Below are 22,190 nucleotides of genomic sequence, written 5' to 3'. Positions count from 1 at the left end.
TCCATGTGAAGAAGGCAAAGTCACAAGAGTCTGAGCTCAGTCTATTCTTGGTGAATATTCCCCAAACGCATCCCAATGTGCACCCCCCACTTCATCCATAAATGCAAGGTACCTTTCCACATCGTGACCAGCTCCGCAGCATGATCCAGTTGCCTTTGTTGCTTGAATGCTGACCTTAAGTCTCAAGGATTGTTTTCTCCGACAGCATGTTTTACTTAAAAAGAAATAAAGCAAATCAGTGTCAGAGCTTGCCTCCCTCCATCCACTGAAATTACTGTTGTGCATACCTTTTGAAGTTCTGCAGTGAAGTCACCAATTGATAACATTGCCAATGAAGCACTTATTACCCACCTCAGATGCAGGAATCAGCACATCCTTACGTCCTCTCCTGCACTTTCTCCGTTGCTTGAATGCTGTCCTTAAGTCTCAAGGATTGTTTTTTCAAGGGCATCTTTTACATGAAAAGAAATAAGGAAAGAACATCAATGTCAGAGCTTCCCCCCCCCCCCCCCCCCCCCCCCCAAATGAAATTACTGTTGAGCATGCTTTATGTTCTGCAGTAAAGGCATGTACTGATAACACCGCCAATTAATCACTTAGTACCCACCTCAGCTGTAGGAGTCAGGATGATGTTACTGCCCCTATCTCGTGATGGTTCAATGCTGCTCTCAGAGAAAACATGAATGATGTGAGGGTGCTGGAAAAAGAAGCATATTTCTTTTGGGCTATGAACATAAAGCAGGCCATTTAGCCCAGCTGTTCCCTACTGGTGGTTATGCTACTCCTGCGCCTTCCCATCTGCTCCCATTTAATCCTGCCTACGGCTATCAGCATCACCTTCCATTTCTTTTACTCTTATCTACCTTTGCCTTAAAGCAACATTGAGGATGGAGAACGGTGTGGCTGGACTCCCACCTCACTAGTTGTGTACACAGCAAGAGCATTCACATTCGTGCTACCACTGGACACTGCATGCTTGTTTCTTTTAGTGCTCAGTTTCTTCTTGCTGAATGTTCCCCAAGCGCTTGACCCCTTTGGATGCCCTCTCTGCTTGACAGGCAGCAGCTGGCAATTGCGGAGTCTCTCAAGGCTCTGCATGGTTGTTTCAAGGGTGGATGGGGAAAACAGGTGGCTGTGTGTCCATGTGCACTGCTCTGATGGGTGCAGGAACAGAGCAACTTACAACAGGGATTGGAGCACATGTACTGCCTGCACACAGCCCCAGACAACAGAAAGGATTTTAGTGCAGTGCAGTGGACTGGAGCACATGTAGTGCCCCAGACGATGGAAATGTTTTCAGAGCAACTTACCTTGGAGCAATCTCCTCTTTTTCTAATAAAAAATAAAGCAGACTGAAATCTCCAAGATGACGAAATAATTGCGATAAAATGCCCGACGAAACCTCTCCTCCTTCCACTTCCAGAAACTCGCGCCGAAGCTTGACGCATGCGTGAATACCACTGGCATTGCATAAAGCGCACGCGCAGAGGCCGACCAGCGCGTTGCCCGAAGACGCACACGTCCCGCGATGACGTCATCGGCACATGCGCTAACCAGTCCTGGCAAGTCGGAACGCAGCGCATGCGCAGAGAGCAGGAGCCTGTCTGCGCATGTGCGTACTGCAGCGCAGCCTGATGACGTCCGTGGTGGCCAGCGTTTGTCAGGAATCACTTTGTTGATGGAAAGGCTACCATTTATTGCCCATCCCCAATTGCCCTTGAGAAGGTGGCCTGTAGTTTCTTTTAGCTTACAAGCTCCCATTAAGTACACTAAACCGATTTGCAAAAAGCATAACTCATTCTGGTAGGACTGAATGCAGTAATTTGGAAAATATAGCTTTTTTAAATTCAGTTTATTTTTAACAAATTTATGTTTGTTTATTTTGGCGATATTGTTCTTGGCTCTTTGCATGACCACACTAAGGGGGCTGGGATTTTTGCCCAGAGTTCTGATTTGCCATTTTGTAACTGGCCACTGGAAGTTCAGGATGATGTGTGCTGGTTGTTGTGCTTGTCATCTAGTTAACAACTGTGGCAGAAAGCAGCTTGCTGTATGAATGTGTAAACTGAGCCTGCCACTCCACGTTAGTAGACTGAATTGTCATCTACTTTTGGAAATATGTTAACTTTTTTTCACATGCGCTTTTTAAAACCCATTTTCAAATGTGTTAAAATAGCAGTTCCTTTGTGTATTTTTGGAGAGGAGGAAGAAGGAATTTTTTTTCCTTTTAAATATTGTCATTTAGAATTCTATCCTTACTATGATAGATTTGAAACTAGGAAATTCAGCTAATCAAAGCCAAGCATTATTGTGCAAATATCAAACTATTTTGCACGGGTGTGGAGTGAAGTGATGACTACTGACAGCACTACACAAGGAAGTGTTTAGAACTGCTATTTCTGAATCGTTTTTAAATGTTTCTGACTAAGGCCTGATGTGCACTAAAACCTGACTAATTGCAACCGGTTGGAACAACCTCCCAAATTGGGAATTGCTATTAAAAGGGGAAGCAACAAAAATGGCTGGTCTGGTGTATAACAACCTTTATTTGACTAAATTTTGTACAACACCCTTTAAGGGTGAATAAAGTGCAACATCTTTTTTAAAGAAAAATGCTCACGTCTCATGGGTTATTTTATGCAGTGAAGAATTCTGGAAAACTGAGATTCAAAATGCGACTAGATTTTGAATCCTCAGTTCCTTCAAACTGTTCAAAACATCCACTTGCTCACACTGTGACAAATCGCAATACGTTTTTTGTTGAGCCATCTGGGAAATTGACTTCCAATCCTCCCTTACCCTTTGCTAACACCAACAAACAAGTGGAAACAAAGTCAAATCAGTTTTTAGATTAGAGATACAGCACTGAAACAGGCCCTTCGGCCCACCGAGTCTGTGCCGAACATCAACCACCCATTTATACTAATCCTACACTAATCCCCTATTCCTACCAAACATCCCCACCTGTCCCTATATTTCCCTACCACCTACCTATACTAGTGACAATTTATAATGGCCAATTTACCTATCAACCTGCAAGTCTTTTGGCTTGTGGGAGGAAACCGGAGCACCCGGAGAAAACCCACGCAGACACAGGGAGAACTTGCAAACTCCCCACAGGCAGTACCCGGAATCGAACCCGGGTCCCTGGAGCTGTGAGGCTGCAGTGCTAACCACTGCGCCACTGTGCCGCCCCGTTCTTGAGCATGTTGACCATTGAATGCAATCAGATTGAGTGGTGAAAGCCTCTGCTTCAAATACATTGCAACTTGTGTAGTACCATTCTGCTAATTGCATTTTGCAGATCTTTGTTACTTCATTTTACCAGGTGATTTTTGTCAAGGTTCTAGTGTTTCTATCTTTTTTTAAATATGTATTGATTATCTTCTGACTAGCCACTTTTTTAAAAAAAAGTGTTCATTTTAGTAGACCTGTGAATGTTTAGATAAGTTGCACACAAGGTAGCACCATGACAGAGCTTAGAGGCTGGGTGATCAGTGGACCAGGGCGCATAGACGTAATTCAGACTCCATTTTAAAGTCATCCATTGTTTTTTATTTTCATATATATCCATTATAATTTACCATATACACATTTATAGTGAAAACTGCCAATGTGGAGGCAGAGAGCATGGCTGAAGTACTAAGTGAGTGCTTTGCATTTGTCATCTAAAGAAAAGGATGCTGCCAATATCACAATAAAGGAGGAGGTTAAGAAATTGGATAGGATATAAATAAAGAGGAGGTACTTAAAAAGTTGGTAGTGCTTAAAGTAGAAAAGCCACCTGGTTTGGTTGGGATGCATCCTAGATTACAGAGAAGCAGTGGTGGAAATTTGCAGGGGCTCCTGCCACAATCTTCCAATTCTTCTTGGTTATAGGAGTGGTGCCATAGGACTGGAGAATTGCAAATGTCACACCCCTGTTCAAAGAAGCAAAGAGGGATAAACCGTGCATTTCCAAGCCAAACGATGAGACATTAATCTGGCACTTAGAAAAGTGTGGGTTCATAAATGAAAGCCAGTACAGATTTGGTGAAAGGAAATCATGTTTGTCTAACTTGATTGAGTTCTTTGAAGTAACAGAGGGTGAATGAGGTTAGTGCGTTTGGTGTTGTCTATGTTACTAAAGTGCTTCCGTTATCTTCAATATTTTTACTGTTGAAGGCTTCTGTTAAAACTGAAAAGATTCCATGGATGTGTTTTTTTTTACCAAGTTCACCAACAGGACAAAATGTTGTTTGGAGGCCACCTGTGATTTTGGCTCAGAATTCTAACAGCAGAACCTTTGGTGACTTAGAAAAATGGTTACAGCGAAGCCACATGTCAAGGTTTATGGAGGTCAGGAGGTGGACTCTCTGGGGGTTGGACATTGTTTACAGTTTGTTGTGATGTGAACTGCTTGAAAACATAGTAACATAGGAGCAGGGGTAGGCCATTCAGCCCATCGAGCCTGCTCTGCCATTCGATACAATCATGGCTGATCACTTCAATGCCTTTTTCTCACACTATCCCCATATCCCTTTGTCACTCACTTCCTTCTCTACCTTTTTGAAGAAATTCTGCCAAGATAGTGTGGAAGAACAAAAAAAAAATCCCTGATCCCTGGTGCCTTATATCTCATGAAAAGCTTTTTTTTTAAAAAAAAAAACCCTGCGATTCCAGTGTGTGCTGGCAGAAAAACAGTGATGCCATATTTCTTGTAGAAAGCCTACTGGAATGATTCTCAACATCTCCAGAACGGACTGCTTCTGAAACGAGCTCAGTGATCCGTCTCCGTATGCCCGGATGTCAGACCAAAAAAGGGACAACTGACTTCCTTCCATAATCTTTTTTCGTCAAGAATTAGCAAGTATTTGGCCAAAGTATTTTTTTTGTCACCGACCTCTGCAGAGTGAATTTCTGTATTTTTTTTTTCCTGTGTGTGTTACTGCTTTGTTTCATTACTGATTAACGTTTACTGAAGAAACCTGGTTGGTGTATTCTATTCTGGGATAAAATAGATTATATATGATTGGCTGTATCGGTAACTGAGTAAGCATTTAAATAGATGTTGTGACCTGTGGAGAAGTGGAAATAGAAAAGATAGTGCGTGCCTCCTGCCTCAGTCTTAACAGTATGGATTTTCAGAAGGTGTGATAAAGTATCATGTAATAGACTTGCTAGCAAAATTAAAACTCATGAGATTAATGAGCCAATGGCTGCTTGGATATGAAATTGGCTAAGTCATAGAAAGCAGAGAGTTGTGGTGAACAGGTGTTTTTCAGACTTGGGGAACATGTACAGTGGTATCCCAGGAATCTGTATTAAGGCCACTGCGTTTTTGATGTATATTACTGACCTGCACTGGGTATATACGGCATAATTTCAAAGTTATCAGATGGCACAAAACACGGCAATGTAACAAACAATACAGAGGATAGTAACAGGAGGCTATAAGCAGACTAGTGGAATGGGCAGACACATGGCTGATGAATTTTAAAGCAGAGAAGTGTGAAGTGATTCATTTTTGGTAGGAAGAATGGAGACCTGCAATGGTACAGAGCAACGTAACAGACATCTGGGGATGTACGTACTCAAGTCTTTGAAGATGGCAGGGCCAGTTGAGAAGGTTGTGTGGGATCCTTTATAGATAAGAGGCATAGAGTTTAAAAAAAAAGAGAAAATTGTACCAAGCATTTGTAAGATGCTGCTTTTGTCCCAAGTTGAGTACTGTGGCCAGTCCTGAGCACCACGCTTTAGGAAGGATGTCAGGGCCTTGGAGAGGATGCAGAGGAGATGTACTAGAATGGTACCAGGGTTGAAAGCTTTCAGTTACATGGAGAGACTAGAGAAACTTGGTGGTTGTTCTTAGAGCAGATAAGGTTAAGGGTGATTTAATAGAGATATTTAAAATCATACAAGATTTTGATAGAATAATTATCCATTAGAAATAGTTTCTTAAAGGTCAGTAACCAGAGAAGACGGAATTAAGGCAATTGGCAAAAGAGCTGGAGGCAACATGAAAGGAAAAAATTCACATGGCGAGCTATGGTCTGGAATGCACTGCCTGGAAAGGTGGTGCAGGCAGATTTAATAATTTGTAGAAGGGAGTTGGATTTGTACTTGAAAAGTAAAAGTGTGCAGGGTCAGCAGGGAAAAAGTAGAGGAGTGGGACTAATTGATAGCTCTTTCAAAGAGCTGACACAGGTAAAATGTGCTGAATGGCCTTGCTCTGTGCTGTATCGTTCTGTGATAAACTTGTTCTGCTGTAATTACACCCTCCTGCCTGTGGTAATGTTGCAGTGGCAGCTTCTGTTATGGTTATGGATGAAGTTGACAGAAGATTTCTAATGTAGATATCGACTGGGTAATCTTTATCAGGAATTTTCTGTTCTCATTTCAGGATTAAGCAATTAAAACAAGTGTATTCAAACTAGTTGGGATCGAGTAAATGTCTTTATTTTGGCTGCATTTGCTGACAACGCAACCACTAAGTGGCACAATGCATGTGCAAATGCAGCCTCATGCATTGAAATGTCACTGCAATATTTTTGGCAGCTGCCAGTAGTAAAGGTGGTGCTGCTCAATTTATCACAAACAACGAAAACAAATGAAACCCGAATAGCCACAGTGGCTGTGATCGTCGCCTCCATCCCATCCCCAACAGTACCCCGCTCCCTCCTGCCATCGTGCTTAACCACTGCCTCCCACGCCCTTCTGCTGACCACTTGCTCCCCGCCTCGCCACTTCTCCCCACCTCAGCCATTTGCTCCCTGCTTCACCCCTCCTCCCAACCCCAAAAAAACCTAGTGAGCCCTCGCTCCCAGCCTCGCCGGTTCCTCCTCTCTGCTCCCTTCCCTCCTCATTTTGTATGTCTGTCTGCCTGCCTACCTCCCTTCTCTAAACTCCCCCCCCCCCCCCACCTCCCCAAAATCCAGGGAAGAAAGGTGGGGTGGGGGGGGAGTAGAGGGGAGGAAGCGGCAAGGCTGTGAGCAAGTGGTCCAAAGGTAGTCCGGGGGGGTAAAGCAGGGAGTGAGTGGCCGAGGGGGGAGTAGTGGCAAGGCGGGGTGAAGTGTCGAGCTAGTGGCCGAGGGGGGGAGAAGTGGCGAGGCTGGGAGTGAGTGGCAAGCAGACGTTGCTGTATGCATTGACGTTTTCATGCTCATGCGTGAATTAGTCCTGGCAAACTGGGTTCTGACGTAGGCTGCGCATGCGCAGCACCATACTGACAGCAAGAGACCATTCTGCGCATGTGTGAAGCTGGGAGTGCTCTGACATCGGCGCTGGGCTGTGTTATCAGGAGTCACTTTGTTTTATTTTTGGTGCTTTAACTTTTTAAGGTAACAAACTATGAAAAATTAGCCGTTATGTATGTTTAGGCAACACAAGCATCCTGTCACCTAGATGTGTGTGGGGGTGTTTTTGGGAGGGGAGAGGGAGAAATTTAAAGTTAAGGCATGACCATAAACTTCTCACCTTTTTTAATATTTCAATGTTTGGATTCTCAGTGAAGGTTTTCCTATATTTTGAGCAGCTCTAACATTTGAAAAATGTATTTTCCCATCGAGTGTTGAAGTATCGTAGCAGTTGAAACTACACTGGTATTTTTTCCACTGAAGACATGTTAGTGTGAGTGATTTGGGATAACTCCATTAGATTGTCTATAACTTAAGCATAGTAGCTTTTCCATTTGTGATGCGTGCTGGTACGTATTTGAGTCTTGATGCTTATTTTTAAATACTAAGTTAAGTGGTATTGGCATTGTTCATCCAATAACAATGCGCTTATAAATACTATTAGATTTTAACTAAACATGTAAGCACCTCCCTCTTTTTTTTTTAGAAACTGTTTTCAGAGTATTTGCATTAACGCAAGTTAACAAAACACATCTAAAACATTTATAATTACCTTAATGCTACCATGAAAATTTATTAATTCAGTTACAAAAGAACTTGCTTTCCTAGGATTTCCATAACCTATTCCTGTGTATTTTGTAGGGTAATTTTTGTCAGAATTGCTGACGTTTCTAGTATACTAATGTTCTGTTTATACAAAGGTAACTAACCAGAATATACAGACTTAAAAGATGTGTTAATTTTAGTTCTGGGAATATTTCAGCTAAGTATGTTGAATGTAAAGTAGTCAGTCTCCTGTGGCTTTGCTCACGGGTTGTCTTGGGCCTTGACTGCGGTTTTTGATTTTTACTGCAGCCCTGCTGAAGTCTCAGAACTCCTCTTCCCTGAAGAGTACGTACCCCTGCTCAGATGCCCTCAATACTCCGAGTGGTTCCTGAAGTCTTAACCAATTCGGAAGAAGAAAATGGCAGACATTCAAAGAATAAAATTGACAGATTTTCATGAAAAAGTTACTTGCATCTTAAACAAAGTTTTGTAAATGGTAGGTAATTAGTATTACAAATATATTTGTGAGGCTTATATCTTTCAGTATCAGTAAGGTGTGTAACCTTTTGTCAGTCACATAATTCATTGCTTCAATAGATTCGCTGCATTAGAGTGATTGGTGAACTGTTGTGTTCAGGATGCAGCAGGAAGGTTGTAAATGTCACGAACCACATTCCAGTTTCTCCTATGAATGGGCCCACAAGATCTATATTTTAAAAATACTGCGCGTAGTGTGCACTTCTTGTACCAAATATTGTTTCCTGTAATGCCTTTTATGCCAATATATTGGGAACATTCTATGTAAGCATTTTGATGTCATATTTGAAACAATTGAATCGTTCAAAATACTTTTCAAAGAAATGCTTACTCTCCATTTTCCTCTAACTGAAATTTCCAACGTCTATAGTAAGGTTTTAAGATATGTATTTTGCAACAGTGATTAAATGTCTCTGCATTTTCTTTTAGTAACTTAACTGCACAAAATGCTTTAGTGCCTCAGCGTGTTTCTCAACTCGCATTCCACAACTAACATAGGATTTGTTTAATATAATAATAAGAGCAGCAATTGAAAATATGTTTAGACAGACCCATATTTTGGTTGCAAATTCAGTTCTGAACCAATTTGCAAGATTACTTAATTTTTTAATGTATAAATATTTGGAAATTCTAAACTATATTTTGAGCGTTCGAGGTGTAATTTTTTTAAATGGATATTAAAGACTGTAAATCAGCAAATTCACTGGCATGGTTGAGAGAAATGTTCTGTTGCGTTGCCGGGAGTAAGGTCTGTTTCTTTTCATTTAATTTTAATGAATAAAAATTAATAGTGCACAATTTTTTGATTGTTTCAGTGTGTAATGAATTATATCAAGGTTCAGTGTGTAATGAATTATATCAAGGTTAAGTTAGGACAGAAAAAAAGTTGAAAACAAATCAGGTCAGTCAGCACTTGCTGTGTTTTTCCAGCTTTTTCTGTATTTTTGATTTCCAGTGTTTGCAACATTTGTCTTGTTACAAGTAAAGACCGAAACATGTTGACAACAAGGGAATTGGGGGCAATCCAAATGTACAAAAAGGACTTTGGATTGGTAGGAAGAAGCTGCTGACATAGGAGAATGCAGTGATTAAGAATAGTGCCTGATGGTCCAAAAGTGGCCAAAGGCATTTTAGTTCCTATTCTCCTGATAAGCCCCTGTTCCCTTTTCCAAGACTAACTGCATACTGCCAAGCTACAAAACCCTCTCCCCAGCCCTATTGTATGGTTAAACCTTTGTACACACCTCTCCCATGCCTGATTTTTGTTGCCCCCTGTGCACACTTTTTGCACCCAAATAAATGTTGTAAGTTCACAAAGCTAAAAGCTGATTTATTGGAAAAAGGACTTTAATTTTTCAAGGCACCTCACAAATTAATGTAATTATCTAAGTGTAATCAATTCGGCTTCTGAAAATGGCGTCTGTTTCTCAACTCGCACTCCACAACCAAGAGAGAGAGGAAAGATGGGCTGAAACCTGAGTTAAGCGCCAGGCTTCAAATCTGAATAGCACAACTGGCGGTCACAGCAAACAGGACAGATGCAGAGCAGACAACAAAATAGCAGGCAAACCCAACAGATGGATGTTGTGGCTGAAAGAACCAAATACTGTAATTGATTGGGGATGATCACAAATATAAAATTGGTGCCAATTTCCACCTAATGTTTAAAATAGAGCAGCATACCATTTTTAATATATTAAATATTGATGGCCTGTGGCATTGCACATGCAGGATTAAGACTAAATGTATTCAGGTCAAGTAGGAGGTTCAGCTAACAGTACTAAATGAGCACTATAAAAATCACTGCCACTGAAATAGACACATGATAATGTGTCAAATCTGTGTTCTTGGTAATTATCAACACTGGGATCCGGAAGCAATTGGAAGGGGCCTGGTGTCTGTTAGTAATTTCTGGGCAGGGAGGAACACTAGAAGAGGGTCTGGGTATATTTGGAATGGTCATGGGATCAGGCAGCACTAGAATTTAATCTAGGTTTGTAAGCAGAGTGAGCACCAGAATCTGGGAGCTTTGGAAGGGAGGAAGAGAAGATCTAGGTTGGAGAAGGGTGTAGAGGACACAAGTGAGGTGAACATAGGTGTGAGGGGGCATTGTTGTTCGAGTGATGAGTGGGCAAGGTGGAATGAATAGTGGGGATTGAGTGGGAGGATGAATCTGTGCAAGGGATGTACAGGGTCAAGGGCTACCAGTGAGGATGTAAGAGTACCCCTGCTACCCTTCAGATGATTTGTCTTGTTGCTTTCCCAGTATTCAATCAAAAATGTATCGTGAACTCGTGAAGTGTGTTATGACCAGGTGAGAAAGGTGTCTAGGGGATTCTTTCAGCCTTCACCTGGTCTTATTGTAACAGGATTTAATTTTAAATACTGTGTTTTGAGCTCCCCCTTGCTGAATCCTTGATCACTGCTTTCCAATTATGAGGCAAAGCAATGAGCACAAACAGGCCGCCTTAGCTTTAAAGAAGAAAAGTGAAAAATGTATTTAAACTTAAACTCTAATTCGTTTAATGCCCCATATGCGATACACACATGCAAATAGAGACATAAAAGAGCAGAAGAAAAAATAAAGTAGAGAGTTTTGAGGCAATATCAGAAGAGTTTCTTGTTGCTGTGCTTCAAGCTCACTGTAGTCCTTTTGTAGGTAGTTCTTGGTTGTAGGTTATTCTTGCTTTTCATTGGGGCCCAGTATTCTTCTTAAAACTTGTACAATGCAGAAGACTTTTCTCTCTTGGGGTTCATGCGTCTTCAGTGGTTTCCGAAGCTGGTGAGAGTGAGATGAGAGCAAACAGGAGAGAGGTCTTTTCAGGAGCAAACAGCTTTCTGAGTTCAAATTCTCTGTGGCAAGTTCAAATTCAAATATCTCCAACAGCTGGTTAGTCATGTGACTAAACTGGTTTGACCACGTCTGTTTGTGTATTCTGCCATCTTAGCAGTTAACCTGGAATGCTTGCCTCTCCACCTGCAAAGTCTGGTAATCAAAAGTCCATTGTGGATTAAATTGGAGCAGCAAGTGGCCCCTTTGTCCTTTCCAAGCACTGTCTGTTACTACGCAAATGTCTTTCCAGTCAAGGGTCTGTTTTTTTTTAATAAGTTCTTTCTTTACTCCAGTAACAGTTTAAAAATCAGTGTTCACGTGGCGAAACTAATGTGTCTCAATCTTGGCAGGTGGGGGCCTGCATGACCAGTGTTTATGCTGTACAAATACAATGTAATCACTGTAAAACAAAAAAACTAACCTAGTACTCAAACAGACTTTTACATAAAGCAATATGTTTGGTGGGAGGGAGTATCCACAATGCATGGATGAATCATGAAGCTGAACAGATGCATAGGCAGTCACAGTGGGAGATGTAAGCATTGGTGGGGTGACTGGTGGGGTAAGCATATAGGATGGTAGGGTTGAGAGGGAAGGAGCAGTCAAGAAGATTATGCAGCACACGACAACATTGAAAGTAAAGGACTACTTGTGAGGGACGAGAGTAATGCTAAGAGGGTCTTGTTGTGCAAACTGTTGGATGGATAACGTGCTGTCTCCTGACTCATTGCAATCAATACCATGGAGTTATTTATTTGACATTAGAGTTGCCAGGTGTTTCTTGTGTTCCGTTCTAGTCCTATCCCATAGTAATATTTTTCTGGGTACCTTCCCTCTCTTTGTGTCATTGTCGAGTTGTGCAATGACTCCTCGAACCGCAGATACTTTGAAGGCCTTCCTTTGCCGCTGCACCCCCTCCAGCTTTATGTGCCCCTCCATCCCTTGAGTCCATTAGAGATTTTTTCACTTCCCATCTCTATTTTCCTTCCCTTCCACCCCCGACCAAGTATTTTTTAGCTTTCCTTCGCATCTACTCATGCTCATTTTATCTCACTTCCTTCTAATCCTGTTTGACCTGAATGCAACACTTGGCTTTAATTCCCCATGTGCAATGCCACAGGATATTGACTTGTAATATATTAAAAATGGTATGCTTCTCTATTTTAATGCTAGGTGGAAATTGGCTGATTTAGTTATGGAATTATATGATGTACGATTTTACTGGTTTATTTGCATTAACAAAATAAATAATGCATTAAAACCTATGCCTGAGTCTGTTGGCATTCTGTAGGTGGTGTTGGGTAGGAAATGGCTTCTCGTTTTGCAGAACAAACCCTATAGTCAAGTAAATGGATGTTGAGGTTCAGCCATGATCCAGTTGAATGGCAATATAAGCTCAAAGGGCTGAATGATGTACTCCTGTTCTTTTGTATCTCCCAGATTTCATATGTGTATTTGTAACAATTACTTTCTCTGAAACTGCATTGGTGATGTTGCCAAAAACTTGTGAACAGTCATCGTTGGTTGAAGTACCAATGCATTTTTTGCCAACTTAAAGTATAAAATAAAGCACATCTTCTTTGGCCTCCTTATCTCGAGAGACAATGGGTAAGTGCCTGGAGGTGGTCAGTGGTGTGTGGAGCAGCGCCTGGAGTGGCTATAAAGGCCAATTCTAGAGTGACAGGCTCTTCCACAGGTGCTGCAGAAAAATTTGATTGTCGGGGCTGTTACACAGTTGGCTCTCCCCTTGCGCCTCTGTCTTTTTTCCTGCCAACTGCTAAGTCTCTTCGACTCGCCACACTTTAACCCCGCCTTTATGGCTGTCCGCCAACTCTGGTGAACGCTGGCAACTGACTCCCACGACTTGTGATCAATGTCACAGGATTTCATGTTGCGTTTGCAGACGTCTTTAAAGCGGAGACATGGATGGCCGATGGGTCTGATACCAGTGGCGAGCTCGCTGTACAATGTGTCTTTGGGGATCCTGCCATCTTCCATGCGGCTCACATGGCCAAGCCATCTCAAGCGCCGCTGACTCAGTAGTGTGTATAAGCTGGGGATGTTGGCCGCCTCGAGGACTTCTGTGTTGGAGATACGGTCCTGCCACCTGATGCTAAGTATTCTCTGGAGGCAGCGAAGATGGAATGAATTGAGACGTCGCTCTTGGCTGACATACGTTGTCCAGGCCTCGCTGCCATAGAGCAAGGTACTGAGGAGACAGGCCTGATACACTCAGACTTTTGTGTTCCGTGTCAGTGCGCCATTTTCCCACACTCTCTTGGCCAGTCTGGACATAGCAGTGGAAGCCTTTCCCAACCGCTTGCGATTTCTGCATCTAGAGACCGGTTACTGGTGATAGTTAAGCCTAGGTAGGTGAACTCTTGTACCACTTCCAGAGCATGGTCGCCAATATTGATGGATGGAGCATTTCTGACGTCCTGCCCCATGATGTTCGTTTTCTTGAGGCTGATGGTTAGGCCAAATTCATTGCAGGCAGCCGCAAACCTGTCGATGAGACTCTGCAGGCACTCTTCAGTGTGAGATGTTAAAGCAGCATCGTCAGCAAAGAGGAGTTCCCTGATGAGGACTTTCTGTACTTTGGACTTCGCTCTTAGACAGGCAAGGTTGAACAACCTGCCCCCTGATCTTGTGTGGAGGAAAATTCCTTCTTCAACTTAAAGTATAAAATAAAGCACATATTAGTAATATAATTACATAGAAATCACAACATGAACTTCTTTGGCTTGACCTGTCCTTAACCAGTCCATATTGATGTTTACCTTCCACATGAGCAGTAGTCTTAATCTCGTGTATCCACCTAATCTCCTGTAACCACTCTGCTTCCATATTCCTCTTCAGTCATCGGCCTAGCCTCATCTTAATCTGCTCCTATCACACATTCAGCTTGTACATTCCATTGCCTCACAATTTTGGGGGATTTGACCAGGGTGGGTGGTGGAAAGCAAGTTTCCGCTGCTCTCTATGCTAAATCTCTTGCATTAGTCATATATCTATGCCCCCTTGTAAATCCATCAATCACTGGAAACAATCTATTTCTACCTACCCTGTTCCATCCCTTGATGTGGAGGGAGGTGGGTAATTCAGTGGATCTTCTCCTGGACCTGCTCTTGGGCCTGGTTAAAACAGCAACGTGTAGGTCCTGGATGTGCAGGGACTGTGGCGTGGGGTGGGGGTGTCACTCCAACTGCCAGTCTCTCTTTCATGGTCTTGTCTGTGCCTGAGTAGTCCTGAAGAGGGAACATGCTTGATATCTTCTGCGTCCGGTGGGGGGGGAGGGCACGGGTACCTCGGTACAAAGGGTCTTATAGACACTGGTAATGCCATTTTGGTCGAGTTAGGCAGGTTCCCTTTGCTATTGTTGGGACTTTGTTGCTTATTTTGGCTTCTGTTAGTTTGAATGGACCACAACATTTAAGAAGCATTTAGATGAGCACTCGAAACACCATAGCATACAAGGCTACAGGTCAAGTGCTAGAAAATGGGATTAGAATAGATAGGTGCTTGATGGCTGGCACAGACACAATGGGCCTAATGGTCTGTTTCTGTGCTGTTTAACTCTATGACTCAAAGTTAAGACCTCATTAAAATCACTATAATCCCTTCAGGTCTAACAAAAACAGCCCCAGTTTTTCAAGGCTTTCTTATTATTTGTATTTTCTTACATTGAGCAGCGTTCTTGTCAATCTACTCCTTTCTATGTACTCCAAATGACACAGTACTCTAACTATGGACTTAGTATGGTTTTATATAGATTATATTTTTAGCATCTGTAACACAAGCACAATCTTTTGGGCCTCCTTATCTCGAGAGACAATGGATACGCGCCTGGAGGTGGTCAGTGGTTTGTGAAGCAGCGCCTGGAGTGGCTATAAAGGCCAATTCTAGAGTGACAGTCTCTTCCACAGGTGCTGCAGAGAAATTTCTTTGTCAGGGCTGTTGCACAGTTGGCTCTCCCCTTGCGCCTCTGTCTTTTTTCCTGCCAACTGTTAAGTCTCTTCGACTCGCCACACTTTAACCCTGTCTTTATGGATGCCCGCCAGCTCTGGTGAACGCTGGCAACTGACTCCCATGACTTGTGATCAGTGTCACAGGATTTCATGTCGCGTTTGCAGACATCTTTAAAGCGGAGACGTGGACGGCCGGTGGGTCTGATACCTCTGCTAAAAAATGAATCATAACATTTCAAATTTTCTTGGAGGGGGCTGTGCACAGTAGTGCTCTGAAAGCAGTAGCACAAGCTTCCCCTTCTGTATTTGGCCCAGTGCCCACTCTGCTGACATCACTGGGCCTTAATGCCTGGTTCAGTATTTGCAACAGTAAAAATGCCAACGAATGTGGTCTTAATATGTCTCACTAACCTGTTCTATGCATTTACCTGCTCACATTTGGGCACATTTGATGCTGTTAGTAGTAATGCCTGGAAAATGGGGGAGGTGAGTCCCCAGTTCCATTTTAACTGCTTCCCCCTGCCCTCTTTTTTCCTCCCCCCCCCCCCCTCAAAAAAAAACTGGTTTCTGCAAAACAGGTGTTAAAATCAAGGCCAAACATTTCCAGACTGTCTGCACTGGATCTGCTGGGAAACCAGTAAATTTGACTGAAATACTTTGATGTAGAAGGGAAAAATATTGGGGCAAGTTCTATTTGGGTATAGGTTGGGCTTCATCTAAATAAGATTAGTACCAATGTGCTTGGAATGAGGGTAAATAGGGCAGTGGCAGTAGATTTATAATACAGGAAGAACGGCAAAGAAGAAAAGCAGACTAGAAATAAAAATAATTGGTGCAAAAGATCAACCAAGCAAAATAAACTTTGAAAGAGAGGCTGACCCCATTACTGTATACATAAATGTGTGCTGGAAGCATAACAGGATGGTTGGCATTGAGGCTTTGTGGTACAGGTCCTAAAATCCTGGTCAATCCCCAGTAATGGAGATGAGTAGAACATGTAGGGTGTTTGTCTTCAAAGAGGCCAAAGTAGACAGGAAAAGGGCAGTGTAGTTCTACATGTGAAACAATTGGGAGATAAAACAAGTAAGCCCATTGGTACATGATAGACTTCCCAGTAAGTTACTTTGGGTGGAAGAAAGAAGTGCACAATTAGCTCTGGGGGATTGGTATAGACCTCCCTTCCCCACCAAAACCAAAACAAAAAGGAGCATGAGCTACTTTGCGAAGAGAAAGCAGGTATGTGCAACAGAATGAAGCACGCTTCAATTATTAGTATATACTGGGAACCCCTCAAGCAGTCTAAAGTAGGAGCTTGTGAATATAATGTATAACTTCTTTCTGAATCAGTATGAATGTCACACATTTTGCCCTGGTAATAGCAAATAACCCAAGTAGCATGCTCGGAACAGATATAGTGGTAGCCCTGGCAACTGAGACCATAACGTGGTTTAAGTTTTACATAATCTGGGACAAGCCCAGACCCAGGTATATCCAAGTTGAAATGTGAAAATTTCCAAGGAGTGAGTGAAGATCTTTTTTTTAAAAAAAAAATCAAGTAGGAGATGGTAATAAAACCCCATTTGAAATGGAATACCTTTTAAAAGATTTATTACTCGGCATACATGCTAGAACTAGTAAGTGAAGACTCAACAAATGTGATGCTAAATGGATTAATGAAACAGTATAAGGTGAAATAATCAAAATTAAATTGTACAAATCCTAAAGAGGGAAACCAGTGGGAAGAATAATAGGGCATATCAGCCCAAGCCTGGATATTGTCCAGGTCTTGCTGCATTTCTACACGGACTGCTTCAGTATCTGAGGAGTCAGGAATGGTGCTGAACACTATGCAATCATCAGCGAACATCCCCACTTTTGACCGTATGATTGAAGGAAGGTCATTGATGAAGCAGCTGAAGATGGTTGGAGCCTTGGACATTACCCTGAGGAACTCCTGCGGTGATGTCCTGGAGCTCAGATGATTGACCTCCAACAACCACAACCATCTTCCTTTGCGCTAGGTATGACTCCAGCCAACGGAGGGTTTTCCCCCTGATTCCCATTGACCTTAGTTTTGCTAGGGCTCCTTGACGCCATACTCGGTCAAATGCTGCCTTGGTGTCAAGGGCAGTCACTCTCACCTCACCTCATGAGTTCAGCTCTTTTGTCTATGTTTGAACCAAGGATGTAATGAGGTCAGGAACTGAGTGGCCCTGGCGGAACCAAAACTGAGCATCACTGAGCAGGTTATTGCTAAGCAAGTGCCGCTCGATGGCACTGTTGATGACACCTTCCATCACTTTACTGATGATTAAGAGTAGGCTGGTGGGGCGGTAATTGGCCGGGTTGGACTTGTCCTGCTTTTTGTGTACAGGACATGCCTGGGCAATTTTCCACATTGCTGGGTAGATGCTAGTGTTGTAGCTGTACTGGAACAGCTTGGCTAGGGGTGCGGCAAGTTCTGGAGCGCAGGTCTTCAGTACTATTGCCGGAATATTATCAGGGCCCATGGCTTTTGCAGTATCCAGTGCCTTCAGTCGTTTCTTGATATCACACGGAGTGAAACGAATTGGCTGAAGTCTGGCATCTGTGATGCTGGGGACTTCAGGAGGACGCTGAGATGGATCATCAACTCGGCACTTCTGGCTGAAGATTGTTGCAAATTCTTCAGCCTTATCTTTCGCACTGATGTGCTGGGCTCCCCCATCATTGAGGATGGGGATATTTGTGGAGCCACCTCCTCCAGTTAGTTGTTTAATTGTCCACCACCATTCACGGCTGGATGTGGCAAGACTGCAGAGCTTAGATCTGATCCGTTGGTTATGGGATCGCTTAGCTCTGTCTATCGCATGCTGCTTGCGCAGTTTGGCATGCAAGTAGTCCTGGATTCTTGCTTCACCAGGTTGACACCTCATTTTTAGGTATGCCTGGTGCTGCTCTTGGCATGCCCTCCTGCACTCGTTTTTGAACCAGGGTTGGTCTCCTGGCTTGATGGTAATGGTAGAGTGGGGGATATGCCGGGCCATGAGGTTACAGATTGTGGTTGAGTACAATTCTGCTGCTGCTGATGGCCCACAGTGCCTCATGGATGCCCAGTTTTGCATTGCTAGATCTGTTCGAAATCTATCCCATTTAGCACGGTGATAATGCCACACAACACGATGGTCAGTATCCTCAATGTGTGAATTCCGAAGAAGGGTCACTGACCCGAAACGTTAACTCTGTTTCTCTTTCCACAGATGCTGCCAGACCTGCTGAGTGGTTCCAGCATTTCTTGTTTTTATTTCAGATTTCCAGCATCTGCAGTATTTTGCTTTTATTTTAGTTAGGTAGGGTGCTTGATGGTCGGCGCAGGCTCGTTGGGCCGAAGGGCCTGTTTCTGTGCTGTAAAACTTTGACTCTATATAATAAATGTAAAAATGGCCATCAGGGCTAACGTGATTTTTTAAAAAATGAGCATAACTGGAAGCTAAATGCAACAAAATTTTTCAAGTATTCCAATAGCAAGAGGAGAATTGAAATTGTTCATAGGGTTGAGACTGGCTATGAACTAAAAAAAAAAGTTACCCTGTTTGATAAATTCCTTGGTTTTCACTGTTGATGACGCTAGTAGCATGCCACCTAACATTCAAACTTAATGGTTTTGGTATATAAAAAGGGCATACCTGGTGTCTCATGCAATTAATCTCGGGCCAATGGTATATACCAGAGGGTACTAACATAGCTAAGTCTGTTCATCATGACAGAATTGATGAATGCAGGAGAGCTCATGCAGTATTGAAACCAAACCAATATATTCATTTTCTAAAGTGGCAACAAAATAATCTGTGTAACTATAGGCTTTCTAGTCATGCGCTAATGGGGAATTGTTCATTGGAAAGAAACTTGAGAAAGTTAAAAACAAATTACAGTTATATAGTCTTTATTACATCTGAGAAACATCTCAAAGTGCTTCACTTAAATCTTTAAATTGCAATCTGTTATGTAGCAGAATGTGGATTATCTGTATGAAAATAACCAAAACTGCAGCAAACATGAATAAGATCCTGCCTGATCAACCTCCATTTTTGAGAAAGTTACATCCTGAATAGGTGAACTGTTCTGTACTAGGCCTATAGTTTTAGGGGGGTTCTGATGAAGTTCCATATGACGGGCTACTACACAAGTACGTGGGTATAGGTATCCTAGCTGGAACTTGGAATTTGTTGAAAGAAAGGAATCAGCAGGTGCTTGTTGGGGATTTGATTTTGGGCAACAGAGTACCTTCATTCTCTGGTCTACTGGTCCTTTTTTTTTTAAAAAGGCCTGTTCTAGCTTTGTTTTATATCTCATTGCTTGTTCTTTTTCCTTTATTCCTGAAGCTATCTCTTTTTTTTAAATTTCCACATCAGTTCTGCCTCATGTTTCTTTTTAACCCATTCAATGTTATACTTTTTTTGCAATCTCAGTTGTCACCCCATTTTATTGCTGGTCTCACCTCTTTCCTGCCCCACCCTTTTTGGAGACCTCTCTCTACTTTTCCCCCCCAAATTTCTCAGTCGTATATTTTTCAACTTCTGTTTCCAATTGATTTCTCTACAACAAAATCTAACAATTTCATTCCACATGCACCCTGCAATCTTCATTATTGCAATCCTTTTTTAAAAACTCACCTACCCCATTACTAATCACAGCACTCCTAATAACTGACTACAGTCCCCACTACTTATGGCTGGCACATTCATGGCGAATGGGATTTGCCTACTATGCGTGATGGTATTACATGGTACCATTAATAAAATTAAAAATCATTCCAGTTAGTTTCACTTGAGTGGCTGCTTAGCTGAATTTGTATGTGCAAAAAGGAAACTTATTTTAATTTCCATATGAAAAAAGTTATTTTATTAAACCTGAATTTACTTCATTGCAACAACTTGTATTTATAGTGTCTTTAACATAAAATATCCCAGCACAGATCCCTGTGGCACACCATTCGTTACATCTTGCCAACCAGAAAGTGACCCATTAATACCTACTCTCTGTTTCCTGTTAGCTAGCCAGTCTTCTATCCATGCTAATATGTTGCCCCCTACACCAGGAGCTTTTATTTTCTGCGATAACCTTTGATGTGGCACCTTATCAAATGCCTTCTGGAAATCTAAGTACAATACATCCCACTGAATGGAAGAGTTGAGAGACATGATAGTGAGGTAGAGCTGGGTGTTGGCAGCGTATATGTGAAAATTGATGCTCTATTTTTGGATGATGCTGCCAAGAGGCAGCATGTAGATGACAAAAAAAATAAAGGGACCAAGGAAAGATCCTTGGGGAACCCCAGATGTAATGGTATGGAAGTGATTAGATAGATAAGCGCAGAACCAGGTGAGCGCAGTCCCACCCAGCTGAACGACAGTGGAGAGGCTTTGAAGGAGGGTAATGTGGTCAACTCTGTCAAAGACTGCAAACAGGTCAAGAAGGATGAGGAAGGACAGTTTACCTCTATCATTGTTAAATAGGATGTCATTTGTGACTTGGAGGGCCATTTCCAGTACTGTAGCACGGGTGGAGACCTGATTGGAGGGATTCAACATGGAGTTCAGGGAAAGATGGGCGTGTGTTTGAAAGGCGACAACACGTTCAAGTACTTTGGAGATTAACAAATTTTCTGTCAAATCCTGAGTTAATTTGCATCACTTCTCAGTATCAGCGGGAAAAAAATGAAAAAAGCAACACGAGCAGAGGTTCAAAACCAATTCATATAGCACAATACTGGTTGGGCAGTAGAAAGTTCGCAGCTAACAAACTGCTGAAGTTCCACCACCGTGGTTTATAATGGTCACGCAATGGAGTTGCTGTCTTGTAATTCACTTCTTCCAACCTGCTATCTCTTGTGATGCAGATGTAGAAAAAAATGGAAATCTTAGGAAAGTGAAATCTGTCAGTGAGCGAGTAAAAACGCTGCTTCTGCCAGAAATAAACAGTGCTTAAAATGCTATAACTGGCAACTTTGAAAATAACTTCAATGCAAATGGATAATGGCTATTGCTTTTTTGGCTGATGTAAGCAACCATTCATTTTAACTGTAGACATTTTAAGTGGTGGAGGCTGTACCTCCCAAACATACCTCCCAATGTCTTGGTGGGGTGAGGAAGCTGGGTGTAGGGGAAAGGAGGATGCCTCAGAACTAGATGTTCTGATCTGTGCCACCACCACCATGCGCACACTTCAAGCAAGGGACAAAAAATGTGAGCAAATTGTGCAATCAAAATCTGACTAATACTGCATTCTTTTCAGAAAGGTAATAAAAGTTGAAAAGAATTCGAATACAATTGGCTGTTTCATATATTGATCTACATTTTGCAGATTTCAACAGAAGTTGCAAAATTGCAGCTATAAGCAGTGTATTCTTTCATGGGACATTATAAATTTAAACATTTAAAATTCAGATCATTTAATTTGCTGGTCTTTGCATTTGTAGAATAGACTTGTCAAAACATTGTGGTTGGCTGAGGGACAATTTAGTGAGCATGTGACCTCAGCTGCTTGCGATTTCCTCGGAGCAAACATGCTGCAGTATTCCAGAAAGAGGTGGAAATGGATAATGCTTAGTTTCATTTGATTGGCTTTTTACTGATTGTCACAGTATGTTGGATACCGTCATGCTGCTTATTTGAACTGGAAAAGCAGTACTGCACTTTAAATACCAGTAGCTTACAAGAAGAATCAAAGAATTGCATTTATTTCAGATTATAGTCAAATTGAGTTGAACTGTGTTTGTAATTTATAAAGATTTTGTATGTTAAATGAGAACTAAAAACTATACTGAAGTGACAGTTGCATTGATTTTTGGATTTTTAATTGTTGGCATGAACTGGACAGCTCTATTTAGTGCAATGGCCCCTGTCTCAGCAGCATCTTGGGAATAGCGTATGGGGCCTGCACTGTAATGTTGTAAATGGAGAGTCCACCCATCTCGTGCCTGTTCTTTCTGTT

General features: G+C 42.2%; 1 protein-coding gene across 3 annotated transcripts in view; it reads left to right on the top strand.

The window, feature by feature from the left end:
• Nucleotides 1–22,190, top strand: part of ppp2r2d (protein phosphatase 2, regulatory subunit B, delta) — a 96,816-nt gene that overhangs the window by 23,821 nt on the left and 50,805 nt on the right. Inside the window, exon 2 of one of the 3 annotated variants that reach the window (XM_068052715.1) lies at nucleotides 8,190–8,376. The exons of the other annotated variants lie outside the window; for them this stretch is intronic. Coding sequence (XP_067908816.1) covers nucleotides 8,374–8,376 — 3 coding nt within the window. The 5' untranslated portion in view covers nucleotides 8,190–8,373. The remainder of the gene's footprint in view (nucleotides 1–8,189; nucleotides 8,377–22,190) is intronic. 3 annotated transcript variants of the gene reach the window in all.

The sequence above is a fragment of the Heterodontus francisci genome, chromosome 20 (genome assembly GCF_036365525.1).
Source record: "Heterodontus francisci isolate sHetFra1 chromosome 20, sHetFra1.hap1, whole genome shotgun sequence".
Lineage (NCBI taxonomy): Eukaryota > Metazoa > Chordata > Chondrichthyes > Heterodontiformes > Heterodontidae > Heterodontus > Heterodontus francisci.
This window is presented reverse-complemented; position numbering and strand designations above follow the sequence as displayed.